This window comes from Symphodus melops, assembly GCF_947650265.1.
Source record: "Symphodus melops genome assembly, chromosome: 15".
NCBI classification, from domain to species: domain Eukaryota; kingdom Metazoa; phylum Chordata; class Actinopteri; order Labriformes; family Labridae; genus Symphodus; species Symphodus melops.
This window is the reverse complement of record NC_136705.1, coordinates 13,229,260-13,254,389: the sequence shown is the minus strand read 5'-3', so window position 1 is coordinate 13,254,389 and position 25,130 is coordinate 13,229,260. Positions and strand designations below refer to the sequence as shown.

Genomic DNA, 25,130 nt, shown 5'->3' with positions numbered 1-25,130 from the left:
CAATTCAAAACAAATCTACGTTTAACACAGTCAAAATCTTTCTTCCCCCCGAGAAGGAACATTTCAAAAGTAATTTTTGAAATCTCCACAATGATAGCTAAATTTAGCTCCCAGAATCTGTGGACAAAATCATTAATTTGAATTAATAAGCCTAAGCCAGTTCTAAGGCACTTTTAAACAGATTTAGATCACAAATAGCTTAACTGGGCAAATACTCCTGTGTAATTTATCCAAAAATATTTTAATAATCTCCTTTGTTATTCCCCTTTTCTTAATATTTCCAAATGTATTTGCGTTCAAATTTTCAAACACAAAATCAAATGGGCTTTTCTGTTCCGCTTTTTGTGTCCAACTAGCACGTCATTTTTCTGCAATGCTCGACAGACCATAAACCCCTGGTACTAGACCACACTCCTTCAACTTGTGTGTTTTAGAGTGCCTCCTTGTCCATAATGCCATATAACATAAACACATTGCGTTTGATTGGTAGACATAAACATTGACTGTGGCTGAAGCACGGTTTAAAGCCAGGCCACAACTCACGGCCGCTGTTAAAGGGCTGGCTACCATAACAGAGGGAAGCCAAGGTCGGCTGCTGCTCAGGGTTGCAGAAAAGAAGAATGCTTGGGAGGGTGTTGGGTGGGCTCGGGGGTTTTACACCTGTTTTTGAAGATGGACTAATTGGTAGATGGATAGTACAATTAGAAGGGACAGAAGGCAAGCATCGCGGCTGTCTGATGGTGTAAGGCTCCTAATACTTTTACCTACTTACGCACAGATCTTTGGCTGGGATGTGAGCGGAAATATTCAAAATACTTGCCTGTGTACTTCTTTACACAATATGTTGAAAATTGAAACCAGTTAAGAGCATAAATAACGACCCATTTCACCAGAAAATCCCTGCTGGACATTCTTTTTTTTATCCACTGCTGACTTCACTGCTTGTCCTGATGCACACCCTAAACTGCTTAATTTGGTTTTACAGACACCTGGCATCACAATTAACATTATTTTACTTTTTAAACCTTAAAATAACAACTTTATAATCAGTTTGATGGTACACTGACTTTCATAGGCAGAATAGAATTTCTTTCCTTTTTACTCTGCACACTGAACACTTATTGTTGCACTATGTTACTTCGGTTGACGGGTATGATCTCAAAACAGACGTCCTGGCAGAGTCAAAGAAACCCAAACTAGCGTGAGGGAGAAGAGAAAATGAGAGAGTGACTGGGTGAGAGGCAGGACAAGATTGAATCCCAGACCTGCTTTTACTTACTGCTGAGAGGTTGAACTACACTCAGAAAACCATAGGGGTGCTTAATGCCAAAACAATACCAATTCCTGAAAATGTTAGTATGACAACCATTTGCTGGAGACCAGTGCACAAAGGTCAGACACAAATAGTCATGGTTTTTACACTGGGAAGCAAAATGGCTGCTTTTCTGATCAGTTGTCAGAGATTAAAACATATTATTTTATCATCATCACGCGCACGTCAAGCCTCACAGTTTTAAAGTGGACACAGTACTTCTTTGAGTAGCATTACAAATGACTACAATTGTTTATCTAATTCTTTAAACAGGACATGCATTTGAATGAAACATAACATTTATGTCCTGTTCTATTGTTTCAGTCTTGCACTTTCTGTCCTAAAATAAAAACTAAAAAAAAAGGTATTGTATTGGATGACATCTCACTTGACAGTTGAAACATTGACGTGCTTCTTATTTAGGCGAATAAGTGTAGACAATATGTAGATGTTGCATTTGGAAATGTTCAGCCTTCAGCATCACCTCATTATGGATAAACACACTTTGTTGCTGCAGCTCAGGTTACCTTCTCGCACAACTGCTTCTTATTTACCTTCAAATTGTATATGGTTCATTGGCGTTACATTTGGAGGCGATGACCCTGCTTATTCAGAGCCTAATAAATTCAGCTGTGTTTCAGTCAACTAACACTAACATACCTCTGCTTCATCCATCATGGAGCTTAACAATAGCTGTGTCCTCAGCTGCTTCTGCGCCGCTGAAAGCTTTTCATGTGAAACCTGCAGACCTGCTGGGTCTGTGTTTGTGTGTGTCTGTGTGTGTGTGTGTGTGTGTGTCCAGGGGCCTGCAGCTCTCTCTCTCTCTCTCTCTCTCTCTCTCTCTCTCTCTCTCTCTCTCTCTCTCTCTCTCTCTCTCTCTCTCTCTCTCTCTCTCTCTCTCTCTCTCTCTCTCGAGCCTCTTATCAGATGGATGCGTTTGATATCTCTGCTAGCGTGGATTTCCCACGTGCATAAACAACCTCTGAACCATTGGCGTTAACGAAGGAACATCATTGAAAGTCATACGTCTCTGAGTTCTGTTATTACTTCTAAATAAACAGAGTTTATGAAAGATGGCATAATATTCCACTCTGTCGTTCTCTGACAACAACTTTGGGTTATTAAAAAAGGCCACATGACAGTTAAACAAAGTAGTAGAAGAATGACATCTTCATGCTGTTGAGCTAGCTAGCCCTTAAGCTTGTCAGTGTCTCACGGGGCTGCATCCATTTGCATAACAAGCCATCCACATGACACCAACGCCTCGACAGATGTCAGATGCGACAGAGGTCGTCCATGTTCTTCTATCATTTCTTGGCTTCTCCCTCTTTTTGTTCGTGCTCTTTCTCCATGTTTGCTGCAGACATTGTTGTTCTGAGGTGACTCACGTCCCATCGAGGCCTTGCTGGAGTTGTCTCAGTGTTTCAGGAGTCACTCAGCAGTCATAAATAGTAGAAGACGTAATAAAAGTGGATCATTTTTCTGAGGGAGAGTATAACGTTTCATTCAAGAATTTATTGGCATGAAAGATATCCTATTTTAGTTACAGCAAAGAAGTGAATGTTGGTAAAAAAAAAGATTATATAAATGTCATGATGAACTGTAGCTTCTAAGTGTTTTCTTGGTAAAGCCAAGACTTTTATTATCAGTACTATACTGACAGTCTCAGTCTGAGAGAGACCCTGGTCTCAGTGGGTCCTTTCTGCTAAAATAAAGGACAAAAAAAAAAAAAAAAAAGTTAAATCACAAATTTGCAAAAAGGTTTTGTACTATTTTTTCTTGCTTGAAAAGTATAGAGATATGATCTTAGACTTGAAACAAACTCCATTTCATGGAGAAAGTAAAGTAATTCAACCACATTTTTCAGTACTAATAGGTTTGCATAGAACAGGATAAAACAATAAGATCAACTAATACTTAAATTATATTTGTATTTTGTAACTTGGAGGAGGTATGTTAGCAGTGATTAGCATATGGCACCATGCAGCAGTACTGGAAGCTACTTCTTTTTTGCCTGTGGGGATAAATCTTCATCAGTCAAACATCCAAACACAGCCACTGCCAACTATATAATAATGCCATGCTCTTTTCACTCGTCATCAGTTACATTTTGACTCAAATATCACCGAAAACCTCTCCTGGAAACTGAACTGAGGGATAAAGTGGCCACAATCACCACAGTCTTAACATCTCAATATCTCACACATAAGGCTCACTGAGGAAGAAAAAAAAATATGGCAGCTCAAAGAGTCTTCATATTTGGTTGAAATGGTAAGTGGCCGTTGGTGCTCCCTGCTGTTTTACGTCACAGGGGAAACATCTCTATCACGGCGTATGTTATTCCAAAACACTGCTTCCTGCATGGAAACCATCCCCCTCCCTCGTCCTCAAACCGCCTGCCTCTCTGATAGACTACATTGCTTCTTATAAACTGTCCATGGTCCATAAATTGTGCTGCGCTGAGCATAACACTACACAGTGTTGGCCTGCAGGGACACGCACACTCAGTTCAGCCCTCCCTCTCCTCTTTTTGATACTCAGGCTAAGATTTTCTAAGGAAATTTCGCGATGGGAACCCAGGCTTTAGAGGAAAGAATGAAAATGTGCATTGAAAAAGGTTTTGACAATGCCAACTTTCCATGTCAACTCTGCAGATTAAACATATATTCACATGTACAGTTTATATTTAAACATGACAAATCAGACCATGTACAGTAGTTTCTGTACTATGTTCATAACACCTTATTTTAAATTCAAGACTTACAAGCTGAAAAGTATCAGGTGTGAAAATCTTTTTTTTTTTAACAGATTTTAAATAAATGCTCATAATTGTAAGGGGGTTGCATGGACATTGCATACTATTAGATTATATATGTCACAGTTTGTATGACAAGTGCCCCGTAACTTGGGTTGAAATGCAACATAGCTGCTGTCTCGCCTGTTTGCTCATCCATATCCTGTCATACTATGGAATACAGTCAGGATTTGAATATATTTTGTCAGAGGGAAAAAAATAATAACAGTGCGTCTTTCACGGATCAAACTCTCAGACACGGAGAATGACATATGAAAAGCCAACACATGGACTGTCACTCGGATTGTTGCATTTTTCAACAATAATATGGATTTCCTAAAAAAAGATATAGACATATATCTGTAAAAACTGTGGTCCATAACAAAAAGTCAGCAACGAAGGTGCATGACATGAACCCCCTTTAAAAGATAAACAGATGCAAACGATACGTCTGATTACCAAAAAAAAACATGTTTTATGCCGAACAGTGTTTGTAAAATGTAAAGGCTACATCAATAAATCATGCAAACTTCTAATCCTCAAAGTGGATATTAAAAGGACCTTATTGCTTAAAAACAGAGCTGTTTGGACTATTGTCACATCCATATCAAAACAATTACATAAACTCTTAAACTATGCAGCACAAGAGCTGTTTGACACCATAAAAGAAAAGTAAGGAGAAGTAACTCTCCTCATTGTGCAACTTCTGTCTGCAAACTGGAGCACAAGAGTCCGAAGTTACTGAAAGTTTAACAGTAATCAAACTTTGACTTAATTAAAGGAAAGTGTAAAGAAAGTTGAATCACAGGGGATGGACAGAAAATAGCCTGCTGGAGAACACTGTGGACTTTTTTTTACTTAATAAATTGCTTATTCATATTCACCCACATTCATAAAATTGATCTGGACTTTAAATAAACGTTAATGCTTTCATTGTTCCAAATACCCCTGCTCTCTTTCTACCAAACACATACATACACACACACACTCACATTCACTTGGGGCTGTGTATCTAGTAGGTGCAGAGAAACAAAGACTAAACAACAGATGAAGACGCACATTGTCACAGTTGGAGGGAGGATCTGGCTGACAGGGTGAGAGCGCGTGGAGCTGACATTTTTCTCTTTCCCCTGTCACTGATGTGAGGCTGATGAATGTGTGAGATGAGTGCACATTCATCAGTCTCAGTTTCATCAATTTCTACAGTGAGAAAGAGAAGGAGGGATCTTTCACGAACAGTTTCACATTCCAGCTTTATTTAGACTTGATTCGAGATGCAAAATAGCTCTGTCACGATGACTCCAGAATATAAAAATGAGACCACTTTTAGAAAAAAAGAACCTTATTTTGTAAATATGAATATGCATATCCATCATGCAGAAATATATAAAAATGACAAATAGTTCTGTCTTTTATTCTTTCCTTTTGTCTTTTTGACTGAGTCATGTGTTGTTGTGGGTTTTTTTTTTTTAAACAGACATGTCACATTTAGGAGCTTATGAAAGAATATGCTCTTTTACCTTCAAGCTTCTATTCTAAATTGAGCATCACTTTATAATATTAATGAATCTGTTTAACTTTTCAGAGGCCAATCAGTCTTTTAAAAACACTCCAAATCAACACCACAACCCAAAACACATTTTCGGATTTAATAATATGATGAATGTCGGAGATGCCTCCACATATAAATAGAGCTAATGAACGCCGTGGCTTGGGGCCAATACTTTATCAGTATGTTGCTGTGGCTGGAATTCAGCCCCTCTGTCCTGTCTCGACTTGCTTTCTCTCTGTTTACTTTTAGAGGCCGCTGCAAGGCGCGCGGTGCAGAGAGAGAGGGAGCAGCGAGACAGCACAATTAAAACTCAGCCATGCAGTTATCCACGACCTCATTAGTAAGGGCTGCATCGGGGCACCGACTGGTTTTGACGCACAGGCTGACATCTGCAGGAGTATTCAGGATTTTAATCTTTTTATTATTATTATTATTATTATTGTGAGATTAAACGTGCAGATTAGTCAAATGCAATTGAAATACTTATCATGATGATTATTTCTGCCAGTGCTACAGTTTTAATGTTTGAATGGAACTGATAACGAGAGAAGAGGATATTTTGAAGCGTTTCAATATTAGGAAATACAAATCTAGCCTACATTTTTACATAGATACATATAAATAAATGTTTCAGATGAGCAAACGAGGTCGCCATATCTTCCCATATAGGCTGACAACCATCACGGTGTCCAAAACCTCTTGGTCTCGGACTTAAACAGGTGAGTAACTGTGTCGAACTTCAGTGAAGACTCTGGGAGAAATCTTGAATTACTAAAATGTTGAATTATAATACGATGATTACACAATCAAAGGAAGAAATGCAAGACCATGTAAAATAAATAAAACAGTGATGAGGGGTTGCAAGATTGTTTTTACGTGCACAGTTGTATTATTATTTAATTATTATCAAAAGGCAGGTGGGCGGGAAGGGAGGAGTGGCTCAGGTCGTGATGCGTGTGCGATTGAGATTGGGAGGATGAGGAGGTCGCTACTATTGGATGATCCAGCCTCACCAGGTGAGCAAAGAAGCATACATCCTCCCGTGGTTCTCCTGCCCCGCCTCGCGCTGCCAAGGTGACCTTTCATTGAGTGTGAGAAAGAGTGAGCGAGAGAGAGAGAGAGAGGGGGCTGCTGACAGAAACATCTCTAGTTGCGAACAAGCCGCGGTTTGCTTCACTCCGCTGGAAAGGTGCACTGCCAGCGGCGTCTCCCTTCCCGCAGCTGGAGCAGCAAGCAGGGAAAATAGCGAGGCCAAGAACATGTTATCCTAAGCACCGGATGTCTATGGTCAAAAGCTGGGGAGTGGAGAAACACCGCGAGTGCCCACAAAACATCCAAAGCTGAGGATTTCTGTACGTGATTTCTCTGCAATCCGGTCTCCTGAGTGTTTACCTGTTATTATTCCCCAAGTGTATCTGTATAAGCAGGCTTGGTGTCGCTCGCTGCCTTTATCTGGCACATACTTGTACGCATGTATCCAATTGCTGTTTCTCAAATCCCCACTCGTACCTGCTGACAGGCCCCCGTGTGCGCCATGACGCGCAGCGTGTTGCCTGCAAAATTGCAGACCGACAGCCATCAGACGCAGCCTTCGCCTCTACCACAGAAACTACAGGATTTAAAGAGCGACACAAGAACATATAGTGCTGTTATATAGTTATAGTGCTGAGAAGAACGCTTGAAATTATTAAGACATTTTTTATCTTAAGATATTGTTTTTTTTCTTGTTTTTTTAAAGGAGGAACACATGTAAAAATCTTAAGTTTCAAACATGTTATGTTTTTATTTATTAAAACTCGTGCTTGCACTATTGCTTTGTATGCATGCCATTCCTTTTCTGTTTAAAACTGTTACATTTAGTTAATAGGGTCACGTAAAAGCAAGTCATGAAAATAGTTCATATCATAATGGAAACACAATTTATACAATGAAATTACGTTTTCTTCTTCCCCAAATACGCCATCGTGTCCGTGTTATTGATTGTGACGGATACATTCTTGTGGTAAAAGATGTGTTTGGTGTGTGGGGGGCATTTGATGTTACTAACGTCATAGTAATTACGTCGGTGTTCCTTATGGTCGTTTGGAAAGCGAGAGTATCACATTTTGTTTAACGCGGGCCATAGTCGAGCTCTGAAACTGGATCTCATGACTTCATCCCGCCACACCACGAGCCTCTGCAAATGTTCTATATCTTACAACTCCCAAAAGGACAACTTTTTTCGAAGGCGCAACAAAAAAAAAATCCCGGAGTAACATAGTTTTTCTGTTGTTTCTTTGTCCATATGATATGCAATTCAAGCACTTAAACCACGAGGGCACAGTGTTATAGATGTGTTTAATCATCACAAGTTATACGACCACTACAAGACGGATGCCTAAGAGCCTAAAGCTGTGTGTTTTAATCCAGGCTCTCGTTTTTCAGACGTAATGGAACTAATAACGCAACACTTAATCACTTTACTTTCACTTGCCTTTCTCCCTTCTTTGCATTTCTTTTTTTTTTTTTTTTTTTTATCTGCAGTGGCTTTGGGGTTGAACAAATGAAACGAGCTTCACCCCTCCTTCTCTTCTTCCTCCCCTCTCCTCTCTGTAAAAGCTCAGAGGAGAGCAGACCAAACGTTACTTAGTCTGGACGCAGAGAGGCTGCAGATAATGAGAGCCTGGTTGCATTAAACGGACAAACAGCAATCCGACATCTCCTGACCCCTCCATGCTCCTCTCGGCTCCATTGATCATCCCCCCTTATGAGATAATGCAATTACAAACATCAATAAGGAGCTGCGAGGGGAATCATTATGTGGTGACAGTGATAAATGATGCTGCGCAAAATAGCGGGCTCCTCTCAAACAATCCGTGCGCCCAAGGGGCTTTAGAGGGCCGGGGTCCCGTCGCTAAGGAGACAGATGACATCCAAAATGGCCCCTGCTCAACAGCCCTCCTCTCTTCTTTCGCTCTCTCTTTCTCTTCCCCAACAGATTTTTGTTTTTCTCTCACTCCTTTTCCCTCCTTTTGTTTCGAACCAGCTGCCGCGCGACCTTTTGAAGTTGGATGTTTTTTAAGCTTTAGAAAGTTTGTTCTGTGTGGTGCTTGGGCACTGCTGTTTAATTTATGTGTGTGCCCATATTGATTTTATAAAGTAGCCAAGGTATTGACATGTCATCTCAGCCACATGCCTGTTTCTTGTGTAATGATTTTGGGATTGGAATAACAGGAAATGAATCGGTGGTGTATTGTTATGCTGCTTATTCTCCTTAAACCTTTCTTTTACACGTTTTCTGCAAACATGGCGATATAGAGGCCGCATTGCTTGATTTACACTTTGCAAATATTACGGTGAGCATTTTACTTACAAATTAAGATTTTATTTTCTTTGCGTTTTATCGGTTTTAGTCAGTAATCTTATTTTGATGTCGTTTTTTGCACGTGTTTAACTCTTAACTCAAATAGCCAGTGTTCTATAGCTTATGTGAAAATTGTAAATACATTTTGTTCTCGAAAATTGAAAAAAGCAATGAAAAGAAGATGCAAATGATTGATGCAAAATGGTGGGCGTAACGTTTGGATTTTGCATTAAAAAAATCAACACAAAAGAAAATGAAACATGCAGCAGGCCCCTGCATTCAGCAACCAGTGAAAACTGGTGGTTTAAATGAATAAATTAGAACACAAAATTTCCGCTGTGTTTTGTCATGGCTTGTAGTGCAGATTAGAGAGAACACGAGGCGCATGGTTTCTGGTCCAAGTTCCCTGTTTCCACCATAAAGATACATAAATATCTGCGTTGTTGTGGGAGGAAGACAGGCCTGTCCGGGCACCTCCACTGCTCTGGAACACATTTCTGCTCCATTCATTACCCTGGCAGTTCATTCCGCGGTCACAATGAGAACATACGTGTGTTTTTTTTTTCTGTGTGTAACGTAACCAGGGGAGGGTAAAGGCCCAGAATCATCATTAACTTCAAATTACTATTGAGCTCTCAGTCTTGGAATCAGAATAAGTCAAACTTCTGATAAATTAGAGTTTAAAATTGTATAAACTTGAGATGACAAACATGTAAAAGCTGTATTCCCAGTTCATCAGAAATATAGGTCAGTTGTGATCAAAATGTCCCTCAAGCTGCAAAATCACAAGCACGGATTTGTCTTTTAAAACTTTAGATTATCACAAAATTGCAAAGAACAAACACTAAAGCCGTTTTTGATCATGACTTACAGTAGGCCTACTAAATATTATTAAGGATGATCATTCAACCAACTTCATTCTAAAAGCAGTCATGTAGCATACTGTGGGTCAAATTAAAAGTTAGTACACGAGTCTAAATCAGTTGAATGTCTTTATTGATTTTTGTAGATAAACTATCCCTGTGTTCTTAGCAATAAAAAATAAAATGTATTTGTTTTGATCACATGTAAAAACTTAATGTTTTATAAAAATGTGTTGGATTTAAGCAGTTCTGGCAGTCTAATTTTGCTTTCCCTTCTCCTTGTTTCTCGTCCTAGCTTTCGTACTTTTATTAAACTTCCAAACGACTTGTTGTGTCGTTTATGACCGTGCGTAAAAGATAGGCGTTGCAGTGCGCCGTCTCCAAACGTCCCTGCCCGGACAGTTACCAGGCCTCCCTAAAGAGGGCAGTCAAGCATGGGCTTTCTCCTCCACAGTCTCCACAGCTCCCAGCGGCCACAGGCTCAGGAATTCACATTTCACAGCCTCGCATTTTCCAGCAATGGTGAAGAGGCGAAGCAATTAAAACGTCGCCGAGTTTTTTCTAAGAGCGTGTCTTTTTTCCCCTACTTCTTCTCCTTTAGTGTAAATAGCATTCACTTTGGCAAAGGCAGTAAAAACACAATTGTTGCACGAAGCAGATAAAGAGAGGAGAGTATTGATTTACACGCGCCTATTGTTTGGGATAAAACAGACTCTCACTTGTTCGCTGGTGTTAAGAAAGACAGGCTTTAAGGTTGCACTCCGAAATGTATCAATTAGACAAAACTCGCCCAGGTCCTCTCCTTTCGTCTCCTCAGTCGGCTCAGCCTCTGCCTCCTGACGTGCAGTGTAACCCGGAGACAGCATCGGCTGCAGAGCGCGGAGCTCTTTGACTGCGGGCAACAAGGCGTGAGGGAGAACTAATCTTCCCATTTAAACGTTTGTCGCAATTTTACCTAAATTAATTTTAATGCTAAATGAAGGATAATTCGCTTTCTTGCCGAGCTCTTCTTTCCTCGCCTCGACTGTTCTTCTCCATATGTGAGAAAATGACAGCAGAACGCATGCATTAGCTGCACATTATCCACAGCAGAAGAGAGAAAGGTTGACTTAAGTGCATGTTTCTTTAAGAATACATGGACTCTCTCTCTCTGCAATGGGCATTTGTCTACATTACAACATGTTTGTGCCTGATATATCTTTACTTGCAGCAACATGTATATGTTTATATTTCATATCTGCATGTAGGAAGATATTGTGAGACTAGTTCTGAGTTCTGTTATTTCAACAAAAAAAGTATTTATTTACAACACAGATGTACATATATACCCTTCAAAGGAAAAGCATAAGAAACATGACTTGTCTTCAAAGGAATCTTAAAGATGTGCGTAATACATGTTTGAAGCTATGGATAATGAATGCATTGATAACCCACTCAAGCACATATGCACACACACAAACATACACACACGCACACAAAGTGACTTTTACATTCTCTCCTGTCTGCTAATCAGCATTACATCTGGGTAACTCAAAAATGAATGGATTGTAGTATAAATGCTTTTTTCCTGTTGCCTCTGCCTCTACCTGTAATCAGACTCCAGCAAACAAAGAAGGGGAAGAGAATCCACTGGCCATGTTAGTCCTCGGCCTTGTGACTTAAAACACATCAATAGGACACTTCATAGACTCGGAGGCTCTTGATCACAGACTAACATGGAGAGGAAGCAGAGGGAACGTTTGTGGGCCACATTGCTGTGATCGCTGATCTACGGTGATTTTTTTAGATTGTTTAAAGAGCTCTTTTATTATGTCTTTTAGTCTGCTTTTCAGCCATGTTGACCTATATTATGTGTCTGTCATGGATAAAAGGTGAAACTGAACAATTGGATCAAGTAAAACCTGAACAACCAAAGTGTTAGCTCCTCAGAAACAGTGTTAAGCTTGATTTTATTGTTTTTGGAGTTGTTTCAATGAGTTGAGTATTTCAGGATCTTTTGTACCAAAAAGAACAAACTTCCCACCAATAGAGTAACACATATTTAACTGAATCTGATATGGAAAGCTACAAAGAAAAATCACCAAATTGTAGTAAAAAGGTTACATCACGGCAACCGTGACACAAGTTAGCTGCACCCTGTATTTTGTGGATGGACTGTGCGTGTATCACTGTCAAACTCTTACCAATCAAATAAAGGCCTGTGAAAATGACAGACTGATCGAAATTGTCCATTTATTCACTTTTTTTTCTTGTTAAAAATGCATTGTGATTCATTGGAGGGAGGGGCAAAAAGTCAAATTTAATGGAGAGACTGCACACACATAGTGTGGAAAGAAATGAGAAAAAAGAGAAAAAGTTCACATCCTTTTTTAAAAAAATCTATTAGAAACAACATAATATGCAGAACAATACAATAGAATTTACAATACTTAAATTCCCAGTTCTTGTGAGAGTCCAGCGTAATTTTACAACAGTATACAGTATATTTTTTTCTCCACTCACTTCTCAAACCAGGGTTGATAAAGTTATACTTTTAATTTCTTTTGTCTTGCCTTCCCTCCTTTCATGTTTCAATCTGCTATATTTTTTAAAGGGCACCTCTTTTGCTTTGTGAGTGTCCTGTCAGATACAGACATTGGCTTCTCCTTGGTCCAATTCCATCATCCCAAAGAGCGAAGTGCTCTTCACAGGAAGTCTCTTTTGTTTTCCAAAGAGTCTAGAATATATCACCAGCTGTGCATTCACCGAAGGTACAGGCAAAGAACACAGTGTGTCTCTTGTGTGTCATCAATGCTTTCAATCGCAATCACTTTTAATGGAGGAATCCCTGTGATCCTATTGGGCAGAGGCATGACGGCGGAGTCTAGTGCCAAACCAGAGTAGAAGCAGGGGTCTGTTGGGACAGGGGGTCATCTGGATTGGATGAGGCTGGCTCTTCCGTGCATCACCAGCACTGGATACATAGAAAAAGTAAAGAAGGCAGTCATGGAAAGTTTCCACGTTGCAGATATCAGTCTAAGAAAACGTTGAGTCTTGAAGGCAGACAGAGGGGGTTGCTGTAGTCATCAGGAAGTCGAGAAGTCCTGTTGCCGTGCCGCGTAGGCCTCTGTGAGACCCATGATGCTCTGGTTTGCCCTGAAGTTCTATGGAAAGAAGAGATCAAAATTGTTAACCAATTAGTAATTTGCACAGATAAAAAGAGAGATTTCATTTTGGACAGATTGTAGTCTGTTGTGATTTTTTTTTAAAGTTTCCATTCAGACACTGTCTCTGTTATGTGAAGGCCTTTAACCTAATCCACTAATTACACAGCAGAGAGCAAGTCAGTGCTATTGCTCTTAAGACAACAAGGTTTATAGAGACGTAATGATATATTTGATCTGGGTTACATTACATTTGGTCACTGTATTAACATGCAACAAATCAAAAATACAGTATATTTACAAAGTCATTTAAATAATAATCTCTTGAAAACGTGTATTTCTCAGTCACTGGGGCAGAAAGTATCTAACAAACAAAGAATGACTTAGATGTTATTAATCATTCATAAATACAACAATAGCCCAAACTAGACTCCAGAAGAAAGACTCTCATATTACATTTTCAGACCAATAGCACCTTAATATAGCAAGAGCTTTTGATAAAGTCGATGAGGAGAAGTTGAGTTTGTGCCAACCTCTTCAAACACAACATGTTACTAATCTGGATCAAAATACAGAACCTCTAGAGAGAGAGAGAGAGAGAGAGAGAGAGAGAGAGAGAGACTACTGCAGGGTTTAGCGAGTTAATCAGACACCCTCAGTAATGCTTCTTTAACAGAAGGAGAGGACTTAGCAAACAAACACACACGATCGACTTGAAGTGATATCAAGATCCAGCACTTAACATTTCCTGGATAATCAGTCACAAGAAAACTCAGAATCAGACCATGATTCATTCTTTGATCACTTCCAGTTGGTATAGAAACTCTTACAGGTCAATATTAACACGACTCACAATTCAATCTAGACTTAAAAGTTTCCATTCCTCTTTTGCAATTCCTTCCAATACTGCCACTTGCCTTATTTATGTGACAAATCAACCAAAAACCTGAAACTGATGCAATCTTCTGTGTGTCATTAATCCTCTCTCAAATCATACAATGAAAAATGATGTGAAGAAATCCATCTTTGCCCTGTTCCCTCCAAGCATGCCTCTCTTTAAAGCCAACAATAGCCACAATCCATCTCTTCAGGTGGAAAGTCACTACTGAGGGACCACAGCCATTGTTGTCAAAACCAAAGCGAAGTGGTGAAGCTCACAACCACATGTCACCTGAGAGCACCAGGGGCCCGTCCACACGTTTGCCAAAAGGCTGGGCAGGGAAAAGGACAATAACGTTAAGCAGGAGGAGGACAACTTAATCACTATTTCCCTCTTCCATCACTTTTCAGCTGCGCTACCGAAGTGAATGGGTGCGACTTACAGAAGTGAAGGTGAGCTATTATGTGAGCTGGACATGTTCCAATTAGCTTCCTTTTAATGAGCAAGGTGGTAGGGGTTACGTAGCTTTGTGGATCTAATGGCATCAAAACGGTGACCTTTCTATTGTGGTTCAAAACCAGGGGATAATGTGTTAACATTTAAAGTAATCTTTCATTGTGAGTCTGTACAACAAAATATCTATTGCTGCAAGACAAACAAAAATTTTAACTTGGTTGGTTGATTTACAAGTACCAGCAGTGTAATTATCATTTATGACTACATTCAAACCTAAAAACAGTAACTAAAGGAAGTCAGTGAAAAGCTCCTAATAAACACTATGTGCGCTTGAAAGAGCACATGTTGCTAATAAGGGTTTTCACTTAATAAGCCAATCAATACATTGAGCTGTAGGCCTCTTTTCTTGAACTCCAATGGGGCCAAACAACAGGGACACACATTCACATGGACAATACCAAGGGGCACAAAATCCCCATCGGGACCTGTTTCTCCAATGTTCGTTAATAGTAAAAGTTCATCCACCAGAAAGAGAAGTTGAGAGTGGGGGTGACGGTGCAAGGGTGTGTGCTAGTGGGGGACGAGGGGAGGGATCTTGACCCCTTAGCAGAAGGTTAACAAATTTGCGCTTAATGATTGGAGCAGGGTATCCTGGGACAAAGGGTCTCCAGCCGAGAGTGGCAGCAAAGGGGTTAGAGGCAGCGTTCACTCGAGCGTTCTACCCAACATTTTGGGGAAAAAGCTGAGAGTGGGGAGGGCTGGGGAAAAAAATCCATACACTGTGTAACATAATTAATTTTTCCACCCTGTGATAACTATTGTCCTGAATCTGGAAATTGCAGTTTTTCAGCAGGCCACCCCTGGCTAATTCAGTGGAAAAAGGGAAAGCAGGGAAAGAGAGGAAGAAGGGAAAGGGGGTAAGGGTCATCCTAGAGTCATTCTGGTCCGCTATCAAAGGCTCGGCTTGCTTCTGCTTCACTTGCTGGGCTTCATCTCTGCTGACAGGTGTATTGTTTCGCAAGGGGATCTAAGCTCTGTAATCATCACTGGATGGAAAGCATAACCCTTTTCACTAAGCACGACTAATTGGCTTTAGTTTTAACTAATGTTGCAGTGTGACTGCTAGGCACACCTTCAGTATCAAGGCTCAGCACTCCTCGGTACAATAACCGCTCAATTTAGCCCCGCGGTAACAAAACCTCAACTCTACTAATGAAAATTGCTTATAAAATATAATGAACCTGTGCTCTCTTAATCAAATAGGATAACCGTTTCCCCCCCTCTTGTAATAACCTATTAATTTAATTGGTCATGAAAGAATATAACGCTTACATTTAATTGACCTAGAAAGGAAAGTAGCAGTTTTTGACGGAGACAAGCTAGCAGCTAGCAAGTACTGGCTAATAAAGCTGTATAGAAGCTCGTACAGAGGAAGAGTACATTTTCCTGTTTCTTCTTCTTCCTTTCTTCATTCCTCCTTTACTCCCTCTTACCCCTCCCCATGTGTTCATGCTTCCCTTGCTCACCATCTCTTCAACCCCCCCCCCCCCCCCCCCCCGCTGTCTGCTCATCGTCTCTGTGCTTTGCCCGTCTCGCAGAGGATTCCTCTGGTGGCCCAATTACGAGATTCAGCAGGCAAATTGAGGCTGTTTAAAGCAAGGTCTGCTGGGAAGGCTAGCAGCTGCTGGAAAGAGGCAGCTTGGACACAGAGAACCAGTCCTCATGTTTACACACTCGCACACAGACACAGACCCGCACACTCAAGTCTTATTCTGAAAGCACAGGCTCTCTATTAGCATGTCTCCCTGCATTTCAACCCTAAAACATGCCACTGTGTGTGAAATGTTCTGTCTTGGCTTTGGTTGATGTGAACATTGGGGATAAAAACAAGGGTGGCATATTTTCATTGTGACACACACACACACACATACACACACACACACACACACACACACACACACACACACACACACACACACACACACACACACACACACACACACACACACACACACACACACACACACACACACACACACACACACACACACACACACACACACACACACACACACACTAACACACACATTTTGTGGAGGGTTAATGGTCTCTATTTTTGTAAACTGAATAAGTCAAATCCATTGGTCACACCTCTGATGATGGCATATTTAATTTGGATCTAGTCAATTAGGCCCAGCTAAGCCCCATACCCTGCTGGCTACCTCCTCCATTTTGCACTAGTTTGTGTCCCCTCCCTGTGCCAGGAGTAATCCTATTACCATACACACACATGCACATACACACACACACTTTTGTCTGTACAGAGACCCACATATATGGGCAAAAGCATGTATTTTCACATATGACTAGTTTTTTATATTGTATACACATGTTTCCACAACACACTAATTCAGACAAATACACAACAATTATATCTCATAACAATTGGAGCCCTAGCCACTTTTAAAACCTACAGTGCACTAAGACAACACTAAGCTAGTATACATCCAGAATTATGTGGGAGTCTATTTGGCCCTGGGGCAAGAGGGACAGGGAGAGAGATGGAGGGGGAGAGGAGGTGAGAGAAAGAGAGAGAGGCAGAGAAAGAAAGAAAGAAAGAAAGAAAGAAAGAAAGAAAGAAAGAAAGAAAGAAAGAAAGAAAAAAAGAAAAAAAGAAATAAGGTTTTTGTGAGAGAAAGTGAGAAAAACCCCAAACAAGGAGTAAGACAGAGCATGTATTTAAAAAAAAATTCGAGAGTGCAAGAGAGAGAGAGAGAGAGAGAGAGAGAGAGAGAGAGAGAGAGAGAGAGAGAGAGAGAGAGAGAGAGAGAGAGAGAGAGAGAGAGAGAGAGAGAGAGAGAGAGAGAGAGAGAGAGAAAGAGAGAGAGAGAGAGAGGGGGGGAGGGATAAGGGGAGAGAGAAGGGGGCACTCTTCTAGCTGGTTAGTGTATGTATTAATGTGGCTCATGCATCAATAGCAACCCGGCAGATTTATGACACTTAGGGGGCGCTCACTTGCCTTTCTCTCTCCTTGCATCAGTGAAGACTGCTTACATTTTTGCCAATCAGTCTGTTGCCATGGAAACGTCCTACCTGCCCCCCCCCCATCCCACCCCCACACCCAGTCTCCCCACCCAGCCCCCCTGTCCCTACCCATCCCCGCCTTCTTTCCCTCTCATCAAGACTCTCCTCCTTCTCCATACTTTGCCCCATTCGCCCTCTTTCTTCTCCAATATGTTGACAGACACACACACACGCACGCACTCGCATGCACACACACACAAACATTTTAAGAAAGTAATTAATTAAAACATTTGTACCAAACGGGCACAGAAAATGCATTATGGTTAAACAAGAACAACTTTAAAATATTAGAGTTTACATGTTCTGAAACCCATGAAACAGAAATTTTGTCATTGCTTATCATTATTAAATTGCTGCCTGTACAATACTATTTCCACAACATCATGTCATCATGTGTTTTTTCTTCTTCTTTCCTCTCCCTCCCTGATATGAAGTGTGTAGCTATTGGATATGTCACAGAGAAAAACAGGTCCAAACACACACACACACACACACACACACTTTTCATACACAGAGTTACAAGGTTGTGATCAAAGGCTCTTATCACCAGAGCGAGGGTGGGACAGTTACAGGGAGAATAACAGAGAAAAATCAGCCTTGGAAAAACGGAACTGTGTTTGCAACAAGCAAAGAAACTCCTTGGAGATTTTCCATTTGCAATACAGGATCATGAACTGTTAAAATCTCCTGTACATTTTAATTTTCATTATTGTTTTGTTTCATATCAACACATGCTCCCATTTTTACACCATTGTTTTTTAACTGAAAGTGTAGGTCAGTAGTGTGTGTCAATCTGTACTTACATCCTCCTTTGTGTTGCGACCAGTTGGACTGGGGCAGGGCTACATGTAGTGCCACTGACCTTCCATGCCCATGTTCATGCCCATGCCACCCATGGGTCCTAAGAAACACAGATACAGTGGATTTAAATTTGTGAACCAAAATAAAGGGACATGAAAAGGAAAAAAAAAAGTTTTTAAAGACATTCATAAAGTCATGGGAACCAAGTTCAACCTGGAAAACGTTTACAAACGGAACACAGCTACACACCCGAGATTTTTTTCCCCTGTGAAACTAATTTAACAGACAACATAGCAGAGGCGTGGACTGGCTTTAATCTGGCAGGGCAGGGTAATAGTTGGGTGGGTGGGGGGGGGGGGTTAAGTAGCCTGGCAGTTTATCCAAACCTGCTGACTTTGAGTGTAGGGTGAGATAGGGTTAGAGACTTGAGAGAATCCCAGAAAACAGGGGATAGAGGAGAGGAGGAGAGAAGCTTAAGGACAAACTCTGGGATTAGACCTGATGGCGTGAGAGAGAGGGACCGACCAAGAGCCGAGAGGGAGTGGGAGTGCAGGAGGAAGGAGATGCTTGTGTAATGTGATTGACCACACCTGTTCTGTTGAGGGAGGGGGAAGCGGCTGTGTGCATTTGTACACAATATGTGCATCTATATGACTGGTTTAAGGGTGGAAATGGAACCTAGATTTTACTTCACCACCATGATATAAAAGGACTAGAGATACTGTGAGAAGATGAAAAAGGAGAGCAAAAAGATTGAGAAAGAAGGGATGAATATGCTGAGAGAGGAGGGAAAAAGAGTGATGAGGCAGGACTCTTTAAAGGCAAAGAAGGAGGACAGTGAGGAAAGAAAGAAGAGAGATGGGAGGAACGAAAGGGACAGACATAGAGAAAGCATTACCAGGTGGTCTGATTCCCATGTGCTGCTGGCCGTCCATGACGAAGCCCCCCATCGGCTGGCCATCTGGATTGTAGGGAGCTCCTTGACTTACTGTGGATGGAGGGAGGAGACAGAGGGAGGGATGCAGGGAGGGGACGGAGTGGTCAATTAGTGCTTTTAATTAAGGCTCAGTGGCCGAAGCAGGATCATCTGTCGGCCTGTGCACGCACAGGCAGCCGCTGTAGTCTTTTAACGTCTCTGTGCTCCGTGTCTGAACAGCCCATTCTGCACTGTAAGCCTCTGGTAGACTTTAATGCATCTAAACTCTCTGACAGGGATAGGACTGAGAGTGGTCAACAATGGTGCATTTAAGACACACAAGACATTTCAGGGTTTGTTTTTTTTTTAAAATCAAGTTTATCCCTAGTGTGGATTTGGACTGATTTTAATGGATACTTATTTTATTTTCAATGTCCCCTAATGTGTTTTTTTCATCGTTGCCCTAACCCTAACTTTTTTGGTGATGGAAATTGTATTTATTGTATTCATTCTTTGTTCTTGTTGTATGTCTCTTTGGTCCCACATTGAGCAATATAGAAAATTTGAAAGGAAATTTGAAGGAAAGGGGTTGTATAAAGGACGTCGGGTTGAGCTTTTATTTAACAACTCTATATTTTTTCTTTTCTAAGTTATATATCACGGCTAATTTGCTGCCTGTAATACCAACCTGAGATACAGCTACAAAGAACACTAACACTTGTGATAATAATGTACAAAAACAGCGCTTGTGGACTTAAACCACTGTATTTCTCAGACGTTGTGCCCCTATAGATGTACGATTACATACATGATCAAACGAAAAGAAATGAGCTCCAGGCGGACGCTCTAAAAAGGTCAACTCATTCTTGCTAAATGGCCTCAGAATTTGCCCTACCTGAATGCTTTATCTAATAAATACTGCCTTTAACTGAGCAGTGAAGCTAAGTGAAACCTGATAGACTTCTTATTTTTCGCTGCCCTCCATTGTTCGGCGCTCATAGAAATCCACTTACCTTTGATTCAGGCTGTTTGGGGGTCAGTCAAGCAAAAGCAAGAACTCAGCCCCACTGAATGCCTTTGAACTTTACTGCGCCCCTAATGCCACCCTGACCTCTGACCCCTATTACAGGTAATAAAGTTTACGGCAGTCCAAACCAAGCCATGCACCAGGGGGACCGTTCATTCGCTCCCCTTGCTCCCTGAAACAGCCACAAATAGCGATTCAAAAGAGGGGGGTAGTTTCAAGGGATGAGGGGGTAAAAACAGGTCTGGAGCCAAAGAGCCAAACAACGGTCACCCAAAAAAAGAAATGAGTGTGTTCACTTTATGTTTTGGTTTGAGAGGGAGGAGGGGTTGAATGTTTTTTTTTTCTTTTACTGGTAGGCAAAGGGGGGAGGAAGGTGTTAAAAGCAAACTTTACTTAGAACACAGCTAGTTTTGTTGGCGGGATAGAACAAATAAATCCACTTGTCGTTAACTCTTTCACAGCCAAATTATTACATCTCTTAATTAATAAATGCTCTCTCACCCCACTTCAAAGTTGATTAATGGTTGCTGTTAATGTTTTAAAATTTGGGTTCTTAATTTTAGCAGTGAGTTCAGAGTACACAGCAGAGGGGAAAACCCCATACAGGATTTGAACATTCCAGTCTTGGGGGCATCAGTCCTGTATTTACCAGCCGAGGGGCCTCCGGGTGCATGGAGTATGGACGGCTTTCGCCTGCGAGACTTGAATACAGTAACTAGAGGAGACTTGCCTGCACGGTTTGACTGGTCGATCATGGGCTGCACTATTCTCCTCCTGGCGTTGATGAACCTGCAGCAGAAGAAAAACAAGGAGTAAGAAACAGTGAAACAAAGTCAGTGTATTATTCAAAGATCATGAGGCTAAAAGTGCCGACTAAGTCTTTGAAAATCTTGGCATACAGCACAAAAACAAACACATTGCCAAACCAGTCTCTTTCTCTTAGTAAACCATAATAGTTACGTGTAGACACTATTCTCCTCCAAGCAACTACTAGCTTTGGAAAAGTCCAAAAGGAGCCTCTTCAAAAGTAACATGTTAAAATCTTTGACAACCAAGGAAGTTGTCTGTAATGCAGAAGTCCCGAACTTGTACAAACTCGCACCGCCTCTGCTTACACACAGTCTCATCATCCTGAAAACACTGGGGTCTTTGTGGGGCGAGGCTCAACTGGGATTTTCTCCCTGCCTGTTTGAAACACGTCGACGCATCTCACTTTGTTGGAGACGTTCCACCTCTCGGCGAGCTGAGATTTGCTGACTGTTTTACACACTTGGCTTGGAGCTCGGTGGCGGTGTGCAAAGTGTTTGCTGACAGAAACATTTCATATTGCCACTGGTGAGAGGCATTGTTCTGGGTGATACTCTGCTAAAACAGGTGACCATGTGTTACTTTGTGACAGCAGGAGCTTTTTTTAGTGTGTTTTCACAGGAGCAGGTTTTGGTAGATTCAGCCTCGTCTTTACCCTGTGACCTCCTATAAAAGCACACCATTTAGTGTGCACACAGTTACTCATATTTAAATCATCCTCTGCCACACACAATCTTTTTTAATCTCTCTCCCTCTCCTGCATCCATTCACACAGATCCACGCCCTCACACAGGCTGTGCTCTGGCCTTGCTCATCCTAAGCCATTGTGAAATGACCCTTTGACCTGTAATGACCCCAGGGAGAGAGGGCTCTTGGGGCTTCTGACTTGATTTATGTGTTCCTGCTGTTTCCCCACCGGACACTTCCATTTCATCTTAAAAAAAAGGGGGGGGGTGGGGGGGGGGCTAACTTTAAAGGAAACAATAGATGGCCATGCCTTTAAAGCTGGAAAAAGGAGTGTTTAAGAGATCTAGGGACGCTGATGAGGAGGAGAAACAAAAGGACACAAGCAGGTGCTTCTGTCTGACCCCTAATCTGCGAATGGGACTGTCGTTCTTATCACTTTAATATTTGTGCTGTTACTGCGCTATAGGATTTACTGTCTTTTTGAATGCTATCTATACTGTATCACCTTCTGAAGATGGAGCTCGAGGAAATGAGGAGATAGAGAGTAGTATTGACAGCATCGTGATGTTTTTTTTTTTTCACGATTTCTTTGTCATATTTTGTAATTCATTCTGGCAAAACTGATCATTTTTGACCATGCATGGAGGTTTCTGTAGAAAAAAAGAATAAAAACGACCTCATCCACCCCTCTCCAGTGTTATGTTTTTACAATTTTGCCAACTATATGTTACAATAAAGTATGTTTGACTTGATTTTCAGGGGGGGAGAATGAAAAAAAAAAAAAAAAAAAGAGCTAGGGAGGAATGCAAGAATGCACTGACATGGCAGAGCACCATCAAATGAGGGAACGTCTGGAGTTTTATCACCAACACGCCCTCTCCCTCCCTGTTTTGCTGGGGAGATATGGAAGGAGGAGCGAGCGAAAGAGGGCAAGGAGGGTTGAGGAGGCCTAAGCATTCCTCTAGCGCTCCTATCCTCTCCTCTCCAGGCCCTTTATAGAAGGATGAGGTCAACTTGAGGCCAGCGCATGGCTAACTGTTGACCTCTCCTTCTCTTCACCTCCTCTGTCACTGCAGTGTTCTCGCTTCTGTTCGCTCACATTTATTTCCCGCCCCTCAAACTCTCTTCTGCAAAACCTCCTGCGAAACAAGGCACTGATGCAACAGAGAAGGTTGTGCTGGAAATAGGTGTTCACCTCCTAGAAAGTCAAGCATTTGTTCTTGTTACAATCAGCTCAGGGAGGAATGTAACAGACTCATAACTTGTTGTGACCTCCAAGAAATATGGCACCAGTGCTTATTTACTCTGAGGATTAAAGAGACTATGTATCATAGAAGTAATAATCCTACTATCACTGCTGCTGCTACTACAAGTGCTGCCAACATTACAACCAGAACAACTCCAATACTCTGCCTCTCATACCTCCCCCTCTGCCCTTCTCTGTATCTGTTTCCTTCTCCTGCTTGCTCCCTCCTTATCATTCCTTCCCTGTATGGTGGAAACTGGCTGACCACCTCCCAGTGACAAACCTACACTCCAAACCTCCCTCCCTCCCTCCCTCCTCCTCGCAAAAACTCTCTTGTCGGTTTCCTGTCCCCGTCGTCCCCATATCTGAGGCCAGATGCACCATGGGGGCTGGAACAAAGGATAAAATGCCTCTCATAATAGCAGCCAGGGGAACGGAGCGATGGAGAGCGGGAGAACGGGAGGGAAGGAGGCGTGAGAGAGTGGGGAAAACAAGGCAAGGGGCTCTGGTCTGCAAACCAGACACTCTTACTGTGACCGTTAATAAGCTGATGGAGAGAACGGCTGTGACAGAGGAAAAGGAAGGGAATCAAGAAGTTGCAAATGAGAAAAATATTTTAGGGATAAAGAGTGATTGCGAAACAGCGAAGGAAGAGAGAAGGAGAGAGCTCCTCTATTAAGGGGGGTGAGGCTTCACCTTTGCACGACCCCTCGGGTGCTATAGGGCCAGTGTTTATGGCCTGTTCATTCCCCTGCCTCCCATCACAGCACAATGAGCCGCACTATTCAGACTGGCTCAGTGCAACAATAGCTGGGTTATTTTGGCCTGACACTACAATGGTGGTATGTCTAAATTTGGTCAAGAAAACACCAAAAGTGAGGCAGGAGGACAGGAAAATTAATTGAAATATAATGTGGCTTTGCGTAATTCAGGGGAATCCGGCAGGATGGGAAAACCGGAGTGTAAGCATGATTCCCACACATGCTTTCATTCGCATGAATCCTCAAGTTATGCCACAGCTCTTAAGTCATACAAGGAAACTGGGTGAATTTCTGTCTTTGTTGCTCTGCCTACAATCTATTTCTCCTTCTGAGATTGCTAATGTCTGGAGTACCCCTCCTTCTCTGGAAAGACTGGAACTGATTGCGACGGCGTCTGCCAAGCCCTTGCTAATGTCCTATTCTCATTACACCCGAGACGTACACACACACACACACACACACACACTCCCATACACGGAGGCACAGTGAGCACAGGCAGCCGTACACAGGTGTACGCGAAGCACACGTGAAATGCCCAATTAAAAGCAAGAAATTGTCTTTTTCATCAGCTGCCTTTGTTGCGTGACCAATTAGGGGATAATTTAATAACGAGTGGTGGAAAGATGCGGATTGGATATACAAAAGGTTACTGTGAGAGCTCATTCATTTAAATTCATGTGGAGTTTTCAGTGACTATGGCACACAAACCCACACAAACACACACATCTCCTGAGCTTACTGCCAATATTATATTAGTAATATGAGACACACAGTCATACACGCACGTGCATGTGCATATATACACATGTTCTCCGCACTCACTACCAATTTGACATTGGTAATTTGAGAGAACGTGCACACACCTCACATTTATGCACAGCTGGATATTACAACATCACGTACATAGACATACATTAGGACCCGGTGGTAGACTTCAGGGCACACAGACAAGGGTTTAGATGCATATTCAAATGTAGGAGCCGCTTAAAATAACTGTGTAACCACTAACTCCTCCTGGCTGCCAATCAATGTGATTTAAAAGCACTCAAAAGGAAGCGAGCTCAGACGGGTAGAATCATGTAGCTTATCATCAGGTTGTCACGGCGCAGCTACCGTCAATTGTCGGATGTTCAACCACAATCCTTCCTATTCTTACACACACTATTTGTCTGAAAACGTTTTAACCAATAATGTCTGGGTAAAAGTAATTTTGACACACATTAGTGGTATAAAATTGTCATTATAACGCAACAGCAGCCGTTTTTTTACTTGTGCACGGACGCACAAAATTAACAGGCATAAATCACAAGACAAGCACAGGATATTTGCGCTCATACACACAAACACACTTTAGATCCTATTCCAATTCTTACGTCACGCCTGATACCCCTGCAAAACTTTGTATTCCATCTCATGTCCCTGAACTTATCCATCTTCCTAAGTAGATATTTTATTACA

At 41.7% G+C, this 25,130-nt stretch overlaps 1 protein-coding gene across 1 annotated transcript in view; it reads right to left on the bottom strand.

Moving 5' to 3' along the window:
* Positions 1–11,143: 11,143 nt before the first annotated feature.
* The window catches only part of meis1b (Meis homeobox 1 b), a 79,231-nt gene continuing 65,244 nt past the window's right edge, over positions 11,144–25,130 (bottom strand). Inside the window, exons 10-13 of the mRNA XM_079362478.1 lie at positions 20,898–20,960; positions 19,127–19,212; positions 18,231–18,328; positions 11,144–13,007 (exon numbers count right to left, since the gene is read on the bottom strand). Coding sequence (XP_079218604.1) covers positions 18,270–18,328; positions 19,127–19,212; positions 20,898–20,960 — 208 coding nt within the window. The 3' untranslated portion in view covers positions 11,144–13,007; positions 18,231–18,269. The remainder of the gene's footprint in view (positions 13,008–18,230; positions 18,329–19,126; positions 19,213–20,897; positions 20,961–25,130) is intronic.